The sequence below is a fragment of the Dendropsophus ebraccatus genome, chromosome 5 (assembly GCF_027789765.1).
Source record: "Dendropsophus ebraccatus isolate aDenEbr1 chromosome 5, aDenEbr1.pat, whole genome shotgun sequence".
Taxonomy (NCBI): Eukaryota; Metazoa; Chordata; class Amphibia; order Anura; family Hylidae; genus Dendropsophus; species Dendropsophus ebraccatus.
The window spans coordinates 49,226,546-49,246,698 of NC_091458.1; the positions used below are offsets into that span (position 1 = coordinate 49,226,546).

Consider the following 20,153-nt stretch of genomic DNA (forward strand, 5'->3'; position numbering starts at 1 on the left):
ATCTTTATTTTTGAGTCGGTACAATAGTTGAGAAGAAGTTCACACTATGGAGGTCCCAGTTGTGCAGGAGATCCGTGAGGCTTGGGCGCTGATCAGCTGATTCAGGATTCTCACATCACAGATGATAGGAGTTGTAGTAGAGGTAGGAGTAAGACAAATCAATGGATGAGGCGTTTCTAAGGGAATCCTCAATAGATCTGATGATCTCATCTGATAAAACCCGTCATCCATTGATTAAAGTCTTACTGTTATATCAACTACAACACCTATCATCTGTGATGTGAGAATCCTCAGCTGATCAGAGCCCAAGCCTCACGGATCTCCGGCACAACTGCACCTCCATAGTGTGAACTTCTCATCACATACATACAGTATACATATATACACAAATAGACATACTGCAGACATACACACTGTATACATATATACACAGACATACTGCAGCCATACACACTGTATACATATATACACAAATAGACATACTGCAGTCATACATACAGTATACATATATACACAAATAGACATACTGCAGCCATACACACTGTATACATATATACTCAAATAGACATACTGCAGACATACACACTGTATACATATATACACAAATAGACATACTGCAGACATACATACAGTATACATATATACACAAATAGACATACTGCAGCCATACACACTGTATACATATATACACAAATAGACATACTGCAGACATACACACTGTATACATATATACACAAATAGACATACTGCAGCCATACACACTGTATACATATATACACAAATAGACATACTGCAGACATACACACTGTATACATATATACACAAATAGACATACTGCAGACATACACAAACATGCAGACACAACACACCTTACATATATACATCTAATCATACTAACACACACAGACTCACCAACATGGATACACAGATACAAAAGCATGCAGATTACACATAATATATACACTATATACATGATAGAAAACACACACACACACACAGACATATATTACTCACATGCATAAACACATGACACATGTACAGACACACACTGATGACAAAGTTAGACAAGAATATACACAAACACTCACATGTTCAGCAGGGCAGGAGGCTTCAGTCTTCTTGTCTCCATCTTCTCTTCTCCCAGCCGGGCCCAGCAGCCTGCAGCCTCTCCCCATCTCCTGTGCACCGACTGCACACAGCAACAGGAGAGTCACATGATTGCAGAGGGGAGGGGGGATGGAGGAGGCCCTGCTGCTGCTGCTGCTGCTGCTCTCGGCATCTTGTGACAGGCAGGAAGAGGGCAGCGCTGAAGATGGGAGCTGATGTAAGGGAGTCAGGTGAGCAGGGGGAGGGGAGGGCCCATGATTGCAGAAAGAACGGGCCCTGATGCGGTGCTGAACTCACCCCAGCAGTGTGGGACCCAGCAGGGGGCCCCTTGAGCTCCCGACACTAGGCAGCTTCCAAACGGGAGGCCCCTCTCTGGCTTAGGGGAAGGGCCCTGCAAGAGGGAGGAGGGGGTGGGGCCCACCGGGGGATCCCCCGGCTCCCCGGTGGCCCAGTCCGACCCTGCCTATCCTCACTGTGCAGTGTCCTGTGCAAACGGGTGCCTTAAAAAAACCTAGTATCAGTTACACACATGCTCTATACGACTACCAGGCTGTTGCCCATAATTTGGCGTATTGTTGCGATTAGCCAGCCCCAGAGGCATGCATACATGCTGCCTCTGCTGTTTCCTGTCCATTTCCGTGGTGTTTCCATCATTTTCTGAGGTTTCCAGGTTTTCAGGCAACCTTCCCTGTGCAGAGCTTTGGTCCCCTGCAAAAATGCTTGAGTTTCCCATTGACTTCAATGGAGTTCGATACTCAAAACAAACACCCGAGCATCGGGAAATATTTGTCTCGAGTATAGAGCACCCAAGCATTTTAGTACTCGCTCATCACTACTGATCACATATTTTGTGCGGGCGTTAAAATCATCAGTAGTTGTGTGTACATCTCCCCATGTAAACGGGAATCTGCGGGCAACTATCATGAAGTTAAAAGGGAACTCCAGGTTAAAAAAAAATGAAACTTCTGCAGAAGCATATAGCATTACTTACCTATCTATTCCATTTTTGAAACTACCAAAAATCCATTTGTTTGGTTTTTTTTTCTGTTTTGTGTTTCTGCACTTCTTGCTTTATCAGTTGTACACAGTACTACAGGTTCCAGAATGCAATGCTTTCCCTCAGCTGTTCCTCACATTCCTCCACCCTGCCCAAAGCTGTTGCAGAACATCTAGGCTGTGTTCACACATTGCAGTTTCATTGTGTTACTGAATTATTTGCAGTAATTTATGATTTCATTGTGATCCCACACACACAGCACAGTTACTACCTGTAACACCACACAGCACAGAGTTACTACCTGTAACACCACACAGCACTCTGTATTCTCTACCTGTAACACCAGACAGCACGCTGTATTCTCTACCTGTAATACCACACAGCACACTGTATTCTCTACCTGTAACACCACACAGCACTGTATTCTCTACCTGTAACACCACACCGCACACTGTATTCTCTACCTGTAACACCACACAGCACGCTGTATTCTCTACCTGTAACACCACACAGCATGCTGTATTCTCTACCTGTAACACCACACAGCACTGTATTCTCTACCTGTAACACCACACAGCACACTGTATTCTCTACCTGTAACACCACACAGCATGCTGTATTCTCTACCTGTAACACCACACAGCACGCTGTATTCTCTACCTGTAACACCACACTGTATTCTCTACCTGTAACACCACACAGCACACTGTATTCTCTACCTGTAACACCACACAGCACGCTGTATTCTCTACCTGTAACACCACACAGCACGCTGTATTCTCTACCTGTAACACCACACCGCGCTGTATTCTCAACCTGTAACACCACACAGCATGCTGTATTCTCTACCTGTAACACCACAGCACACTGTACTCTCTACCTGTAACACCACACAGCACGCTGTATTCTCTACCTGTAACACCACACAGCACACTGTATTCTCTACCTGTAACACCCCACAGCACACTGTATTCCCTACCTGTAACACCACACAGCACACTGTATTCTCTACCTGTAACACCACACAGCACACTGTATTCCCTACCTGTAACACCACACAGCACACTGTATTCTCTACCTATAACACCACACAGCACACTGTATTCTCTACCTGTAACACCACACAGCACGCTGTATTCTCTACCTGTAACACCACACAGCACACTGTATTCTCTACCTGTAACACCCCACAGCACACTGTATTCCCTACCTGTAACACCACACAGCACACTGTATTCTCTACCTGTAACACCACACAGCACGCTGTATTCTCTACCTGTAACACCACACAGCACGCTGTATTCTCTACCTATAACACCACACAGCACGCTGTATTCTCTACCTATAACACCACACAGCACACTGTATTCTCTACCTGTAACACCACACAGCACGCTGTATTCTCTACTTGTAACACTGATATTGGAATAAAGTAAAGAACTTTTAGATTTTTTTTTTCTTTTCATTTCCACACACATATTATGATCAAGCATCTGTTATCTTTGAAGTTGAGCCTCACAATAAGGCTCTGATCCTCGCTGCCGTTTAGCATCATTTACTTATGTTACTGCATCATTTATGTGAATACGCTGCAGTACTGCAATGACACTCCAACATGTGTGAACACAGCCCTAATTTCACTGCACACTTCTGCCCAATTAAAGAAATTAGTGCAACACCTGCTTCTGGCCGGCTCGAGATGGTGAATCACTCAGGGGATTGGGGGATCCAGCCCCGCCTCCTGGGACATCACACCCTGCCCCCTGTCTGCATCATCAGCCTGTGCTCAGCAAACACACACAATGTGAGACAGAGGCATGGAAGATTTGTCTTCTAGGGGGAGAGCAGAAGGCAATGTGAATTGGCACAGGGGCCATTTTTTTCACTTCCTGGATTTCTATCAGCTACCAGTGTGGCAGAGCCGTACAGATACGGTAATACATTGTGTAGACACATATATTCAACTTTTAATGTACTTTTCTATCCACTGCACTGACTTTAGGGGAAAGTTGACAGTGGAATGTAACCTGAATCTGACTACAAAATATTCTCCTATATTCTCACATTTACATAAACTTACTTCTTAGTTGTTGGTGGCGTCTTACTATTTCTTGATACTTCTCTTGACTTATATATGGAGAAGTTGGAGCAAGAGGAGGAAGTTTGGTTCCATTTTTCACATTTTCTCCTATCAAATCAATAACAGCAAAAGTATAAACAGGTGGCGACATTCACAGAACAGTAGCAGAACACCCATAAGGGTCCATTTACACAGTAAGATTATCTGCCAAAGACTTGAAGCCAAAGCCAGGAACAGACTATAAACATAGATCTGGTCATATAGGAAAGCCTGAGATTTCTCCTCTTTTCAAATCCATTCCTGGCTTTGCCTTCAAATCTTTGGGAGATAATCTGTCAGATAATCTTTCTGTGTAAATGGACCATTAAGGGGGTATAAATTTAAGCTTAGGCTTTATATTATTATTATTATTATTATTTGCACAGATATTTTGCTTTTATAAAATATGACAATGGTTTTATGAGAAATAAGTGTCAGAAAGCAAAACCTTCATTATTGTCCATGCATTTTACAATTCTGCATAGATTTCTGAGTGGATTTGATGTTTATTTTCGGAGCCCAATACAATAGTTGCGGCTACGTGTCAATAGCTGACATTCTATTTCTTTTCTTTTTTAGACATGATGCAGATTACAAATGAGTGGTGTGAAAACAATATGGACCATACTAACTGTGTTTCCCAATAAAGGGGGTGTCCCACAATCAGAATGACAATTTCCTCTATACACAGGGTTGGGAATAAGTGTTTGATGGTGAAGGGCCTGACTGCTGAAACTCCCTCAATCATAAGAAGGGGGACCTTAGTGCTACACTGGGCCACCGCCAGATAATGGTTGGACGCAGGGGCGTCATCCCTGGCAGCATCCCCTGATCTGCATTAAAGGGGTACTCCAGCGTGGGGGCACTTTTGTGCTGGGACCAGGTGCGGCGCTCTGGTGCCCAGTTCCCGGCCGCTTCCGGGTGTCTGATGCGGGCCCGAGACATGACGTTTCTGAGCGGACTTGAAACGGATCCCGCCTCCTTCGCTGAGTGGCTGAGCGGACCTGAGACGTCACGTCTCAGGCCCGTGTCAGACACCCGGAAGCGGCCGGGAACTGGGCACCGGAGCGCCGCGATGCGGGACCCGCCGCTGGAGCGCAAAAGTGCCCCCCCCCCTGCTGGAGTACCCCTTTAAAGGCATCTCAGTGATCTCAGGCCAGGACTGGCTGTAAAACACTGGTCTAATAGTGGCCTCTGGCTGTAATTACTCTGCTGTGGAGAGAAGCATCTGGTTGAGTGCTTCTCTCCTGGCTGATGGACTCTGTATACTTTCTATGGAATCCATCTCCTGCACACATAGGGATCAGTGGGGGTCTCAGCACCAGACCCATCAAAAACCTTTGACAGGTGCTTATGACGTATCAAACCGGTTTTCTTAGATCGCAGTAACACTTTATGATCTTCACTAGAACACAGCACCAAAACTGCAGTGTGAACATGACCCTATATTGTGTATATACTGGGCTCTCAGCTTTCTGACTGGATTATACAGCAGGACTGATAGAGATGTAGGTCAGTGATCCTGTCTAGCCCCCCACATAGGAGGAGAATACAGAGAAACATCAGCAGCACAAACACTAAACCACAGCACTGAGCTCTGAGCCATAGACGCCAAAAGCAGCGGATCGGGCTGCGTTACAGGGGCGCTATCCCCAGCCCGGTGTGCCTGTGATCTGCCGCCTCACCTGCCGGGATCTGTGCGGCGCGCAGAGGGGTCTGATAGCCGAGGCCTGTAATCCCGAAGAAAGCCATGCTGGGTCCGAACACGGAAGCGTCTCCGGTTACCATGGTGAGCGCAGGAGGCGCGCGGGACGCCTGAATGAGACGTTACCATGGTGACCGCGCTCTAGTACGGAGCGGCGTGCGGCCTCACCGGGTGCTGCGTCGGCCTCACAGCGCTTATAGCTCTCTATATATCGGGGATGTACAAAGCCGGGCGCAGTCACTCCACCACCCCATCACCTGCTGGCTCCTCTTTGTCTATCTGTGCTGCATTCGGCCCCCTGCATCATAGAGAGCACAGGGGTCACACTCCCAGCCCTCCAGCTCTAGCAACACTACAATTCCCATCATGCCTGGGTGGCTTTAGCTTTGGCTGTCCAGGCATGATGGGAATTGTAGTTTTTGAGCAGCTGGCTGATACTTCAGGCCAAGCTCTGCTTCCATCCATATAAAAACATTTATAAGAGTCCATACTAAAAAAGAGTGGCCAGCAGCAATCTCCTGTACTCTGCTGTATATACCTCTATACAGTAAGGAACGCATTCACTTTGCTTTATGGAGATTTCATCTCTGTGCCTATAGTGCCACCTGGTGCCTTACTTTAACATTACACCCTATGTACCTTATGATTATCACTGGTATGCTCCAGAGGTTTTGCTTTGCTCAAATGTCAGGGATATTATAAAAAAAACAAACAAAAAAAAAAACTTTTGACACATCATCAGTCCAGTCAAAAGATATTGATCCAAGTGTTTGTCTTGCCGCAACGCAAAGATGTAGTTTGAGAATAAGCACAGTAGCAGTGCGCTCGAATCCTTGGCCTTCCACTGTTTCCAACACTTTAGCCTACGGGTCAATTCACACTGAGTAAACACGGTGGAATTCTGTGGCGGACCTCTCCGCAGCGGAATACCGTCGAGCTCAGTGTGCTGCTTTGAGTGAATGAGAGGGCGCGCGCTTGTCCGCTGACGCCGCTCTCCGCTCAGAGGACTAACATGTTAGTTCTTTGAGCGGAGAGAAGAGGAAGCGGATAAGCTTGCGCTCTCCCATTCGCTTAAAGCAGCACACTGAGCTGCGGAGAGGTCTGCTGCGGAATTCCACCGTGTTTACTCAGTGTGAACTGACCCTTAGGCAAAAGTGTTGGACTATTAGGGCCAGTTCACGCAGAGCAAAAGCGTCATGTCAGTTCTATGAGCAAAGAGCGACGGAAGCGGAGGCGCGCAAGCCCTCTCATAGAGACACTGTGGGACACTGATGAGGGCAGGAATTCCGCCGCTTTTTGCTCCATGTGAACTGGCCCCAATGAAGCAAAAGTGTGGGAATTAGTTGGCAGCAGTGGCGGTCTTTGGCACCAAGCACCCCAAGCGATCGCTTGGGGCCCCCAACATCCAGGGGGGCCCCCACGCCCCGCTCTTGTGCTCAAGACCGCTGGACAGGGCCGCTGCCCTGCTCGCTGCTGCCACCTGAACTGTAACTATGAGCACTCGTAATGAGTGCTCATAGTTACATGCAGCAGCACTGACAGGGTGGGAGACATTAGCCCCCTTCCTGTCAGTCACTCTTGTGGCCGCAGGAAGGGTTTTGTCCGCAGGGTGGCAGCTTTGTCCTTGTGGTGCCGGCACTCCAGTGACATCACTGACACCTCCAGTGACATCACTGGAGCATCGGCACCAGGACAAGGGGAGTGCGGCCTGGGGGAGTGATGTCACTGACGCTCCAGTGACATCACTGGAGCATCGGCGCCAGGACAAGGGGAGTGGGGCCTCTTGTGATCGCAGGGAAAACCCTTCCTGCGGCCACAAGAGTGAAGAGAAGAGGAGACGCCGGGACCCAGGTGAATATAAGTTTGTTTTATTGTGTTATATACTATATGGGAGGGGGAGCACACAGGGGTCTGTTTAACTGGGGGAGCGCACATCGGGGGTCTATTTAAACGGGGGGAGCACACAGAGGGGCTGTATAACAGGGGGAGCACACAGGGGGGCTATAGACTACTGGGGTTTCACAGAGGGGTCTATATACTACTGGGGGCAGCACACAGGGGGTCTATATACTACTTGGGGCAGCAGAATGGGGTCTATATACAACTTGGAGAGCACATAGGAGGTCTATATCCAAGTGGGGGAGCACACAGGGGGGCTATATACTACTGGGGGAGCACACAGGGATCTATATACTACTGGTGGGGCACACAGGGGGTCTATATACTACTGGGGGAACAAACAGGGGGTCTATATACTACTTGTGAGGCACACAGGTGGTCTATATATAACTGGGGAGCACACAGGGTTCTGTATACTACTGGGGCAGCACACAGGGATCTATATACTACTGGTGGGGCACACAGGGGGTCTATATACTACTGGGGGAACATACAGGGGGTCTATATACTACTTGTGAGGCACACAGGTGGTCTATATATAACTGGGGAGCACACAGGGTTCTGTATACTACTGGGGCAGCACACAAGGGGTCTATATAATACTGGTGGGGCACACAGGGTCTATATACTACTGGGCGAACCACACAGGGGGTTTATATACTACTGAAGGAGCACACAGGGGTCTATATCCAAGTAGGGGAGCACACAAGAGGTCTATATCCAAGTGGGGGAGCACACGGGGGGGTAAATACCCCTGAGGGAGCACACAGGGGGCCTATATACTAGTGGGGGAGCACACAGGGGGTATATACAACTGGGGGCAGCACACAGGGGGTCTCTATACAACTAGGACAGCACACAGGAGGTCTATATACTTCTGGGGGAGCACACGGGGGGGGCTATATATAACTGGGGGAAAACACAGGGGTCTATATACTAGGGGAAGCAAACAAGGGTTATATACTACTGCGGGCAGGACACAAGGGGTATACTATTGGGGGCAGCACACAAGGAGTATATATTACTGGCGGTAGCGCACAAGGGGTATATACTACTGGGGGCAACACACAGCGGTCTATTGTTTTGGAACGCGTGTCGAGGGGGGGGCCCCAGACATGACTTCGCTTGGGGCCCCAGAAATGCCAAGACCGCCCCTGGTTGGCAGCTGGGGAGTTGACCACACTGCCTGCATCTGAATTCTAGACTGTGTATAGTGGGGATTGGCAACAGCACCAGATAAAAAAAGAAAAACCAGCACTTGCCACTACACTGAGTAAAATAAAACAACTCTATAAGCCCCTGGGACGCTGAGCATGAAGGTAAGTGCAGTGTCCTTGAACCCATGTGCACACTTGCTGGGTTCTCCTTTAGTCCATTCGGCACTAAGGTCGCGGCCTTATTTTCAGGGGGGCCTTATTTTCAGGGTGAATGTATTACTTTAGGCTAGTTGGTAGGATAGTGGGGGTGTCTTATTTTAGGAGGATGTCCTATTTTCACCGAAACGCGGTAGTTCAGTGAGTCTTCCAGTTGTTCCTGTTCGGCACAGAGTTACTCCAGAGAAAGCGTTTCTTTCAGGGACATGGTCGTTGTGGCCAAGGACTATTTCAGATTTGCCTTTTACAGTTTCCTGTTTCCAGCAAAAAGATGGTACATGGAGTAATTCTCCCGGAAAACTCTGTGCGGAATCTGACGCTCGTCCCCACGCGCTCCCGCTCTCCGCCAGCTCTATAGACTCCATTCTATGTTCATGCGGATTCTACTGTCCATATATATATAGGCACAGTACACAAATAAAGTAATCAAATTGTGTTTCCATACACCACTACAATCAATAACTAAATCACAGTAAGGGGTGTGAAACTTCTATTAAAATATAACTTTTCATTCTCTATGTTAAAATTGGACAAACCCCACATATATAGACCAACAAACAGAAAAACACATATATATAGCCACTGTATTAGATATGCTATTGCCAACCATAGTATCACATATAATGAGAATCACCGTAATCAGGTATCTCAAATAAACTGTTTGTAATTAGATTACCAATGGGAGGCTTGGTAAAAAAAAAAAAACACACTTCAGGGTGGGGTTATCTCTATAAGGCAGGGACCATCTGACCCTATTTCAGTGTATGTCGGAGAATCTACCCCTGCTCGCCCAGGGTGGAGCGGGGCACTCGCCCTAAGAAGGGCCACCCCTACCCTGATCTACCCCTTGGTGCAAACCCTAATGCACCGTAACACACTAACGCAGGTCCCTTACCTCCGATGTGTTTCCTCCAGGTTGCCGGAATCCTCAGGGAAGTGGGGTACAAGGAAGGATGGGAAATACCTAAATTACAGGAGGGTTCAACAGCTACTGCAGTGGCAGAAAGCCGTTCGGTGCTCTGTGCTGGCTTGCACAGAGTGTGCCTGTTAACAGTGGCTACTGATCTTTTAGTAACCCTTTGACCATTTGTTTTTTTTCCTCTTTGTTTAAAATAGAATCCAAGAAACTGTTTGATCTTTTCTTAGGGCTTCTGTTATTAATTCTTCTTACTCTAAGATGGGCTTTCAATTATTGTGCTTGTGTCATAAAATCTTCCTCCTTGCCATTGATTTTTCAGAAACACAAAATTTGCCCACAGGAAATAGTTCTCTTGACATGAGGAGGATGATTGCTGTCAATGTGGACTAGCATAGTGGAGGATGATGGCTTCCTATAGCCTCTAGTTCAGATTTCTCCATTTTCTACTATAATTTCCTTTTCAATAAATTCAATATTTAAAAGTGAATATCATGTTCATTTAGCAAGTATTAAACTAGCCAAAAAGACTGATAAGAACTAAAGCTCCGGTCCAATTCAAGTGAATGGTAGCTGAGCAGAAGTTACAGGTCACCGCTATTACACTGCTTCCGGCCCAGTACACTGTCTACACAGGTGCTAAACAGCTTATTGGTGCAGGTGGAAGTTGTTGGCACCTTGCTTCAGTCTATTTTGGCTATAAACCCCTTTAACCCATTAAGGACATATAACTTTACCTCCCATAACCCGGGCATATAACTTTACCTCCCATAACTGTGCATTGCCGGTCAGGAACGTACAGTTACGTCCTCAGATGAAGGTGCCATTGATAGCTGGATGGCAGCAGTTGACCCTATAGGTACTGCAATCAGTACAATCGCAGCATCTATAAGGAATAGAGGGACAGTTCTTTACCCTAACCCTCCCTCTGCTCCACCAATGGAGCAGCCATGCTTGATTGTAATGGAGGTGCATCACCGAGGGGAGGGGATATTGTTAATCTGAAGGCGCCAGGCCCGCCTCCAGTGCATAGAACTGGGCCGATGCACAAGAAAATAGCGCTGAGAGTGGGAACCGGCCAGCACTTTGAAAAAAGGACTGCGCCACCGGCATCCCCATGCCAGCATGGTAGTGAAAAAAAAATTTCACTCCTACTGATGGCACATTCGCTCTTTCTGGACTGTACATAAAAAGTTCTTAAATTGAGCTTTAGTTCGTTTTCCATGCAATAAAAATATTATCAGCAAATCTTACAAACATATTTATATTCAGATACAGGTTTTAAGCATTGTAAACAAATTTATTTATTAATGTGGCCAGAATCAAGTTGGCAAAAGTGATTCCTTTTTACTCTTTTATTCAGGTATACCAGAATTGGCATCAGCGGCATAATGTTGGGGTGCTGGGGGGGGGATTTTGCCTTAGGTACATAATTCTTGGAATTCATGGAAAGTCAGGCCAGCCAAGCAAGTACCTGATAGATTGTTTACACAGGAAGCAGTGGGAGCCATAAACTATAAAACCTTCCTGGAACAGCCTTGACATAAGTAATTCAGTAAAAATGATAAGTTTCTCAGTGCTTAAAGGGGTTATCCAGCGCTACAAAAACATGGCCACTTTCTGTAACGCCTGGAGTAGTGGATCCACTGGACCGTCACCAGCGATGGCACTAACCTCACCAGGGAGCGGAGTCTAAGGGGCCGCTGGTTTTCACCAGAGCCCGCCGCAAGGCGGGATGGACTTGCTGCGGCAGGCGACCCCCAGGTCGCTACCCCTGGCTTGGTTGCTGGTGACGGCAGGCGAGGCGTGGCAGGAGCAGTAGGCAGGAGATCGCGCAGGCAGAGGACAGAAGGCGTGCAAGCGGGTGGCGGACAGGACTCAGGAACAATGGGAAGGCAGCGGGCAAGGATAGGGACAAGGACTAAGGACAGGAACCAGGGACAAGGACTAAGGTCAGGAACAACAGGGAGCTGGGCCAAACGCTATGGGAAGCATGTAGAGGCTCCAACACAAGGGACAGGGCATGCTGGGATTTATAGGGGAGTGATTGGTGCAACTAACCAATTAAGGGCGGACTGGCCCTTTAAATCTGAGACAGCTGGCGCGCGCGCGCCCTAGGAGGCGGGGACGCACGCGCCGGCCGGCACAGACCGAGACAGGAACGGAGGAGAGGAGAGGCGCCCCAGGGGCCGAACTAGCAGCAGCGCCGGGTCCCTACACAAGGATCCCGGCGGCTGCATGGGACAGGAGGCGGTCGCGGCGGCGACCCGGAACGCGGGAAGCCGCCGCGGCCATGACAGTACCCCCCCCCCTTTGGCCTCCCCCTCTTTCTTGCCTGCAAATGGCACAGGAAGCCACAAAGTCTTTGACATCTTGGAACAAACTTGGCCACCAGTAGTGGCGGGAGATCCGTTGCCCGGTCTTTCGGACTCCAGGGTGCCCGGCCTCCAATGAGGAATGTCCCCACTTCAAAATCCCTCTTCGAAGCGCAGGGTGAACATGGGTCTTTCCGGGGGGTATTCTCTGAAGAGTAGAGGTGACGACTGGTACTAGGCGATCAGGAGGTATACTGTGGCGAGGGGATGTGGGTTTGTGGATGAGATCCTTCTCGGCAGAGAAGGCATCCGCCAAGTCTTGGTCTTCTGCCGGTAGGCCGGATAGAGGCTTGGCGGGGTCAGGTGACGACACCGAGTACTTGGTCTGAGGTGACTTGAGACACTGGTTGGAACAGTCCTGACCCCAACTGATAATCTCCCCGGTTCTCCAGTCCAGCTTAGGAGCATGTAATTGCAGCCAAGGGAGTCCCAGGAGGATGGCGGGGGATGAATGGGGCAGGACGTAGAAGGATATCTTTTCCTGATGTAAAGGACCCACCTGGAGGACTAGAGGTGCGGTCTGGAAATATATCTGGTCGGTAAGAATCTCACCCGTGACCGAGGAGATAGTCAAGGGCCTGGCTAGTTGGATCACGGGTAGCCGCCATCTTTGGACCAATGTTGCCGCAATAAAACTGCCTGCTGACCCAGAATCGAGAAAGGCAGTAGTCTGGTGATTTTGTCCTGAGGGTGTCTGGATGGAAACCGGCATAGACAAACTTGGAAAGGTAGTGTTCACACCTAGGGACACCTGTCCCACCGGACCTAGGTGCGAGCATTTCCCGGACGTTTGGGGACGTAGGGGACATCTCAGTCGAAAGTGAACCGAACCACCGCAGTAGAGGCAGAGATTCAGCTCCAGACGACGAATTCTTTCATCAGGCGTCAGGTGAGCCCGCTCCACCTGCATGGGAATCTCAGGAGAGGGCTGGGGCACCGGAAAGTCAGGATTCTGGAAAACCGGCGCCAGCTGGTGATGGCGACGGGGCAAGCCTAGTAGATGTTCATGCCGAACCTCCTCCTCCCTCTCCGAAAAACGAGTATCAACTCTGGTGGCCAGTAGGATGAGTTCGTTCAGGGAGGTGGGTAGGTCTCGGGCGGAAAGCACGTCTCTCACCCGACTAGACAGGCCCTTCTTGAAGGTGGCTATTAGAGCGGCTTCATTCCAGTCCAATTCAGCCGCCAGGGTACGGAACTGGATGGCGTAATCGCCAACAGAGGAGCTCCCTTGAGAGAGGTTGAGGAGAGCAGTTTCAGCTGAAGAAGCACAGGCAGGTTCCTCAAAGACGGAGCGAAACTTGAATAAGAAGGTTCGGAGATTGGCAGCAGCAGGGTCATCTCGGTCCCACAGCGGCGTGGCCCAGGCCAGAGCTCTACCCTCTAATAGGCTGATGATGAAAGCCACTTTAGAGGGCTCAGTGGGAAACTGATTGCTTAGAAGTTCGATATACATAGTGCATTGAGTCAGGAATCCTCTGCACAACTTGGAGTCACCAGAGTATTTGCTTGGGAGAGCCAGTAGAAGTCTCGAGGTAGCTGCAGGTGGTGATAGGCGCTGGGCTGTAGTATGCTGCTGTAGGGCGGCAGTCAATTGCTGGATTTGTTGAGCCTGTTGAGCGACCACTCTGGCGACGTCCCGGAGATCCGGCACCTCGCCGGGATCCATGGTTGGAGCCTACTGTAACGCCTGGAGTAGTGGATCCACTGGACCGTCACCAGCGATGGCACTAACCTCACCAGGGAGCGGAGTCTAAGGGGCCGCTGGTTTTCACCAGAGCCCGCCGCAAGGCGGGATGGACTTGCTGCGGCAGGCGACCCCCAGGTCGCTACCCCTGGCTTGGTTGCTGGTGACGGCAGGCGAGGCGTGGCAGGAGCAGTAGGCAGGAGATCGCGCATGCAGAGGACAGAAGGCGTGCTCGCAGTTGGCGGACAGGACTCAGGAACAATGGGAAGGCAGCGGGCAAGGATAGGGACAAGGACTAAGGACAGGAACCAGGGACAAGGACTAAGGTCAGGAACAACAGGGAGCTGGGCCAAACGCTATGGGAAGCATGTAGAGGCTCCAACACAAGGGACAGGGCATGCTGGGATTTATAGGGGAGTGATTGGTGCAACTAACCAATTAAGGGCGGACTGGCCCTTTAAATCTGAGACAGCTGGCGCGCGCGCGCCCTAGGAGGCGGGGACGCACGCGCCGGCCGGCACAGACCGAGACAGGAACGGAGGAGAGGTGAGGCGCCCCAGGGGCCGAACTAGCAGCAGCGCCGGGTCCCTACACAAGGATCCCGGCGGCTGCATGGGACAGGAGGCGGTCGCGGCGGCGACCCGGAACGCTGGAAGCCGCCGCGGCCGTGACACTTTCCCCCTACTGTTGTCTCCAGCTTGGGCGGAGTTTTGAATCTCAGTTCCATTGAAGTAAATGAAGCTTAATTGCAAACCGCACCTGAACTGGAGACAACAGTTGGGGGAAAAGAAAAGTGGCCATGTTTTTGTAGCGCTGGATAACCCCTTTAAGCCTATGCAAACCAGGCCATGTGGTTTTGCCACACAGTAACTGACCATATGCATGCCTAGAAAATCTTCCCCAAATCCATCCAGAAATTTAGTGGATATCCAGTATCCCCAGTTTCAGAAAGACAAGTCCTTAACGTTCAGCCTATAACACTGCTGGTTATCCAGAGGAGGACAAAAAAGGGCAGATACAAAATTGCATACTAGGATAAACATTTCTTCTTGACTCCAAATGTGGCAATCAGAATAAATCCCTGGATCAATATGCCACCTCCAGAAATGTACAGGATTCCTCATGGTTATAGTTACAGGTTTAGGTATAAAAAGATCATTAGGAAGATCCCTGTACTGGCCACTCATATATTTGTATATTGCGATCAGATCATCTCAAAGTCATCTTTTTTCCAAACAAAATAACCTCAAGTTTGATCAGTACTGCAATCCATCCACTCCTGAAATTACATTGGTTGCCCTCCTCCGCACATGCTCAGGTTCAGTCGTGCGCATAACTGTGCACAGTATTCCAGGTGTGGTCTGACTAGTGATTTCTGTAAACACAAAACTATGTTCTTATCATTAGAATGTTCGCCGCTATGAATACATCCCGTGATTCTATTAGGCTTGGCAGCCACCACCTGGCACCAAGTTCACTTTATGCCGACGTAGGCCCTGCTCGCCTGATAGACAGGCATGGAGGTATGTTAAGGTGTGGAGGGGTGGCAGGCCTCCTCCAGTGGCATCAAGACAACATTTTTCTTTCTGTTAAAGAGGACCTGTCACCCCCTGTGCCGGGATGACAGGCTCCCGACCCCCCGCTAGAGCCCCCTATACTTACCTGATCACGCCAGGTCAAGCTTCTTGATCCGGTCCGGTGACAGAGATTTCAGCGCCCGAAGCCCGGGGCACGTGCTCCTGAGATGAGTCCAATGCCCATAGAGAATGAATGGTGTGTCCGACACTCTATTCATTCTCTATGAGCGTCGGATCAGATAAGTATAGGGGGCTCTAGCGGGGGGTCGGCACGAGGGGTGACAGGTTCCCTTTAAGTGCCTGGAAATAATCTGGGCACAGACGGGTGTGTAATAACGGTGCCACCTGTGTCTGGATGGTGGATAAAAAACAAAGAAACTGAGGGAGCTGCACATGCTTCGTGGACCACACAATGTTGTCTACTAGTGGTCTGCCTGAGCTGCCCATAATTTGTTTGCCTTGTGGGCCTATCCTCACACAACCACCGTTTTCAAGGCCTCCTAACAATTTGGTCAGAATGGTCTAAATCATGGGTCTCCAAACTGCGGCCCTCCAGATGTTGCAAAACTACATTTCCCATTATGCCTGGACAGCCAAATCCAAAGCTTTAGCTGTCCAGGCATGATGGGAGTTGTGATTTCGCAACAGCTGGAGGGCCGCAGTTTGGAGACCCATGGTAAATGGTGGGCAATTCACCTAAACGACCATCCTACTTCTTTTTTTTATTATTAGGGGCTAGGATAGGACCAAATTTCTTATAATATGAATTGGCAAAGCCGTCAGGGCCAGGGGCTTTTTCGGAGGGTCCAACGTCCAATACTTAAAGGGGTAGTGCGGTGCTAAGAAATTATTCACAGAATAACACACATTACAAAGCTATACAACTTTGTAATGTATGTTATGTCTGTGAATCGCCCCCTTCCCGTGTCCCACCACCCCCGCACGTGTACCCAAAAGTGTGGTGCATTATACATACCTGATCCGTGTCGCGCATGTCCTCCATCTCTTGCCAAGACGTCATCTTCGGACGGACGGCCAAACCGCTCCGACCGTCCCTAGTGCCGGCCGCCTTCTGCAGCGTCATCAGATGCTCAGCCGCGATTGGCTGAGCATAACTGTGCTCAGCCAATTGCGGCTAATGATGCGGCTGCGTCATCAGCTGCTCAGCCGCGATTGGCTGAGCATAACTGTGCTCAGCCAATCGCAGCTGAGCACAGTTATGACGCGGCAGAGGGGGGCTGGCATCAGGGACGGCGGCAGCGATTCGGCCGGCCTCCCAAAGATGACGTCTTGGCACAGGATGGCGGACGGGCGCGACACGGATCAGGTATGTATAATGCACCACACTTCCGGGTACACGTGCGGGGGTGGTGGGTAGGGGCGGATTAACTTTACCATAGGCCCCGGGCTGTTCACCAAGCCTGGGCCCCCCACCCCACTGTAACTGTGGCAGCACTAGCCTGGCGTTCATAGTACAGGACAGATAATGTCATGATGTCCTGATTTGTGAAAAATTGCCATTAAAAAAACAGTTTTTTGCAAATCATGGCAGAGTACACTACTGAAAGTATAAGTCTTTTTGGGTGGTCATGGGCCCCCAAAGAGCTCAGGGCCCCGGGCTGCCACCCGAAACGCCCCTATTATAATCCACTACTGGTGGTGGGACACGGGAAGGGGGCGATTCACAGACATAACATACATTACAAAGTTGTATAACTTTGTAATGTGTGTTATTCTGTGAATAATTTCTTAGCGCTGCATTACCCCTTTAAGAAACCAAGATTTGAGAATGAAAGGTGTAGTGCGGCGCTAAAAAATTATTCACAGAATAACACACATTACAAAGTTATACAACTTTGTAATGTATGTTATGTCTGTGAATCGCCCCTTCCCGTGTCCCACCACTCCCGTCCGTGTACCCGGAAGTGTTGGTGCATTATACATTAGCTGATCCGTGTCGCGCATGTCCTCCATCTTGTGCCAAACGTCATCTTCGGCCGGCCGAATCGCTGCCGCCGTCCCCTTCATCAGCCGTTCAGCAGCGATTGGCTGAGCATGACTGTGCTCAGCCAATTGCGGCTGAGCACAGTTATGACGCGGCGGAGGGGGGACGGCGGCAGCGATTTGGCCGGCCGATGATGACGTTTGGTACAAGATGGAGGAGATGCGCGACACGGATCAGGTAAGGTATAATGCACCAACACTTCCGGGTACACGGGCGGGGGTGGTGGGACACGGGAAGGGGCGATTCACAGACATAACATACATTACAAAGTTGTATAACTTTGTAATTTGTGTTATTCTGTGAATAATTTTTTAGCGCCGCACTACCCCTTTAAGAGCTTGTAATTGTGTGTGTGTGTGGGGGGGGGTAGTTTAGGGAGGTCTAAACCATGAAGTTTTGGATATTCTGGTCAGTATTGGGGATTTATTAGGATCATCTTGTAAATTAGAGTATGATAGTCTCTAAAGCAGGGGGCTATCTCATAATTTGCTTTCAGATAGGCTGCAAGCAGTTTACCTGCTTTCATCCTGCTTCTTCTAATCCAACGATTGGGCCCTATCTCAAAAATGTATTTGAGTGCTTTAGAGGCTTGTCTAGCAGTCACCGATCCTTCAACCATGCTTCTCCATCATCCACACTATCCAGTTTTACACAGTATGTAACCTGCCACACAAGAGACAACAGAACATTGGACTTGTTCTTTGCCAATGCAAGGGAGGCATATCGTTTATCAGCCCTACCACCCCTGGGAAGATCAGATCAGAACCTGGTGCATCTTCAACCTGTATACCACAACTGTAAGCCACTTGTACATAGAGAACCAGCTGTCACCCACATAGTGAGGATATGGACCGAAGAGAGTGATAAGGCTCTGAGGGATTGCTGTGAAACAACTGCATGGGAGAGCTGCAGGATTCCTATGGGGGGGACATGGAAGGCCTCACACACTGTATAACAGACTACATTAAAGGGGTTATCCAGCGCTACAAAAACATGGCCACTTTCCCCCTACTGTTGTCTCCAGTTTGGGTGGGGTTTTGAAACTCAGTTCCATTGAAGTAAATGGAGCTTAATTGCAAACCACACCTGAACTGGAGAAGGAAAAGTGGCCATGTTTTTGTAGCACAGGATAACCCCTTTAATTTTTGTGTGGACAACACAGAATCCACAAAAGTGGTGAGGTGTTTCCCTAACAACAAACCTTGGATTAATGCTGATACAAAAGCTCTTCTTCAAGGGGTAGTCCGGCGGGGGGGCATTTTTTTCCTGACACCGAGGAGTAGGTGGCTGAGGGAAACGACGTCCACTCACCTCCGCGGTTCCAGCGGTGGGTCCCGTATCGCGGCGCTCTGGTCCCCGGTGTCTGATGGGGAATCGGGCCGATTATCGCTCCGTGGAATAGGCCCCTAACAGTGAACTCAGCTCCTGCTGGGAGCTCCCACCTCCAGATCAATGAATGTAACAGTCAGTCATCTGACTGCAGGCTGATCTTCACAAATGCCCAGGTGAGAAAGAAACTCAGAAAGATCAAGGTTGGAAAGGCTGCAGGGCCAGATGGTATCAGTGCCCGGCTACTTAAGACTTGTAGGGACCAGCTGTGTGGTATTATTACATATATGTTTAATATGAGCCTGAAGCTAGAAATGGTACCACAACTGTGGAAATCATCATGTGAGGTACTAGTTCCAAAGACACCACATCCAAGGGACCTGAATGGCTATAGACCTGTAACACTGGCATCCCACTTGATGAAGGTCTTGGAGAGATTGGTTCTCACACATCTCCACCCTCTAGTGAGCCCAGCCATGGACCCTCTCCAGTTTGCTTATCGGCCGGGCATTGGGGTGGATGATGCCATCATCCACCTTCTACACAGAGCCCTTTCTCACCTGGAGAAACCGGGGAACACTGTGAGAATAATGTTCTTCGATTTCTCCAGTGCTTTTAACACCATACAGCCAAGGCTAATGAGAGACAAGCTGGCCTTTGTTGGAGTGGATCTCCATCTCTCAAACTGGATCCTAAACTACCTCTCAAATCGACCTCAGTATGTGAGAGCCAGGGACTGTGTGTCAGATACTGAACTGGGCTGATCACATGGACACACTGTACAGAAAGGGCCACAGCAGGCTCTACCTGCTCAGGAGGCACTTCTTAGGACCTTCTTTAACTCTGTAGTGGCATCAGCCATCTTCTTCGGAGTGGCCTGCTGGGGGAGTGGCATATCAACCATCGATAGGAACAAACTGGACAAGCTGATCAGAAGGGCCAACTCTGTCCTTGGAAGTCCCCTGACACCGGTGCGGGTGGTGGGGAAGCGAAGGATTTGTCAGTGGTCAGCTCCATACTGGAGAATGACTCCCATCCTATGCATGACACCGTGATAGCACTGGGCA

General features: G+C 49.3%; 1 protein-coding gene across 2 annotated transcripts in view; it reads right to left on the reverse strand.

Moving 5' to 3' along the window:
* The window catches only part of SPMIP11 (sperm microtubule inner protein 11), a 39,403-nt gene that overhangs the window by 18,496 nt on the left and 754 nt on the right, over positions 1–20,153 (reverse strand). Inside the window, exons 1-2 of one of the 2 annotated variants that reach the window (XM_069970113.1) lie at positions 5,909–6,049; positions 4,185–4,292 (exon numbers count right to left, since the gene is read on the reverse strand). In XM_069970113.1, coding sequence (XP_069826214.1) covers positions 4,185–4,292; positions 5,909–6,011 — 211 coding nt within the window. In that variant the 5' untranslated portion in view covers positions 6,012–6,049. Of the gene's footprint in view, positions 1–4,184; positions 4,293–5,908; positions 6,050–20,153 lie in introns of those variants that run through there. The other variant, XM_069970114.1, reaches the window with a different exon arrangement.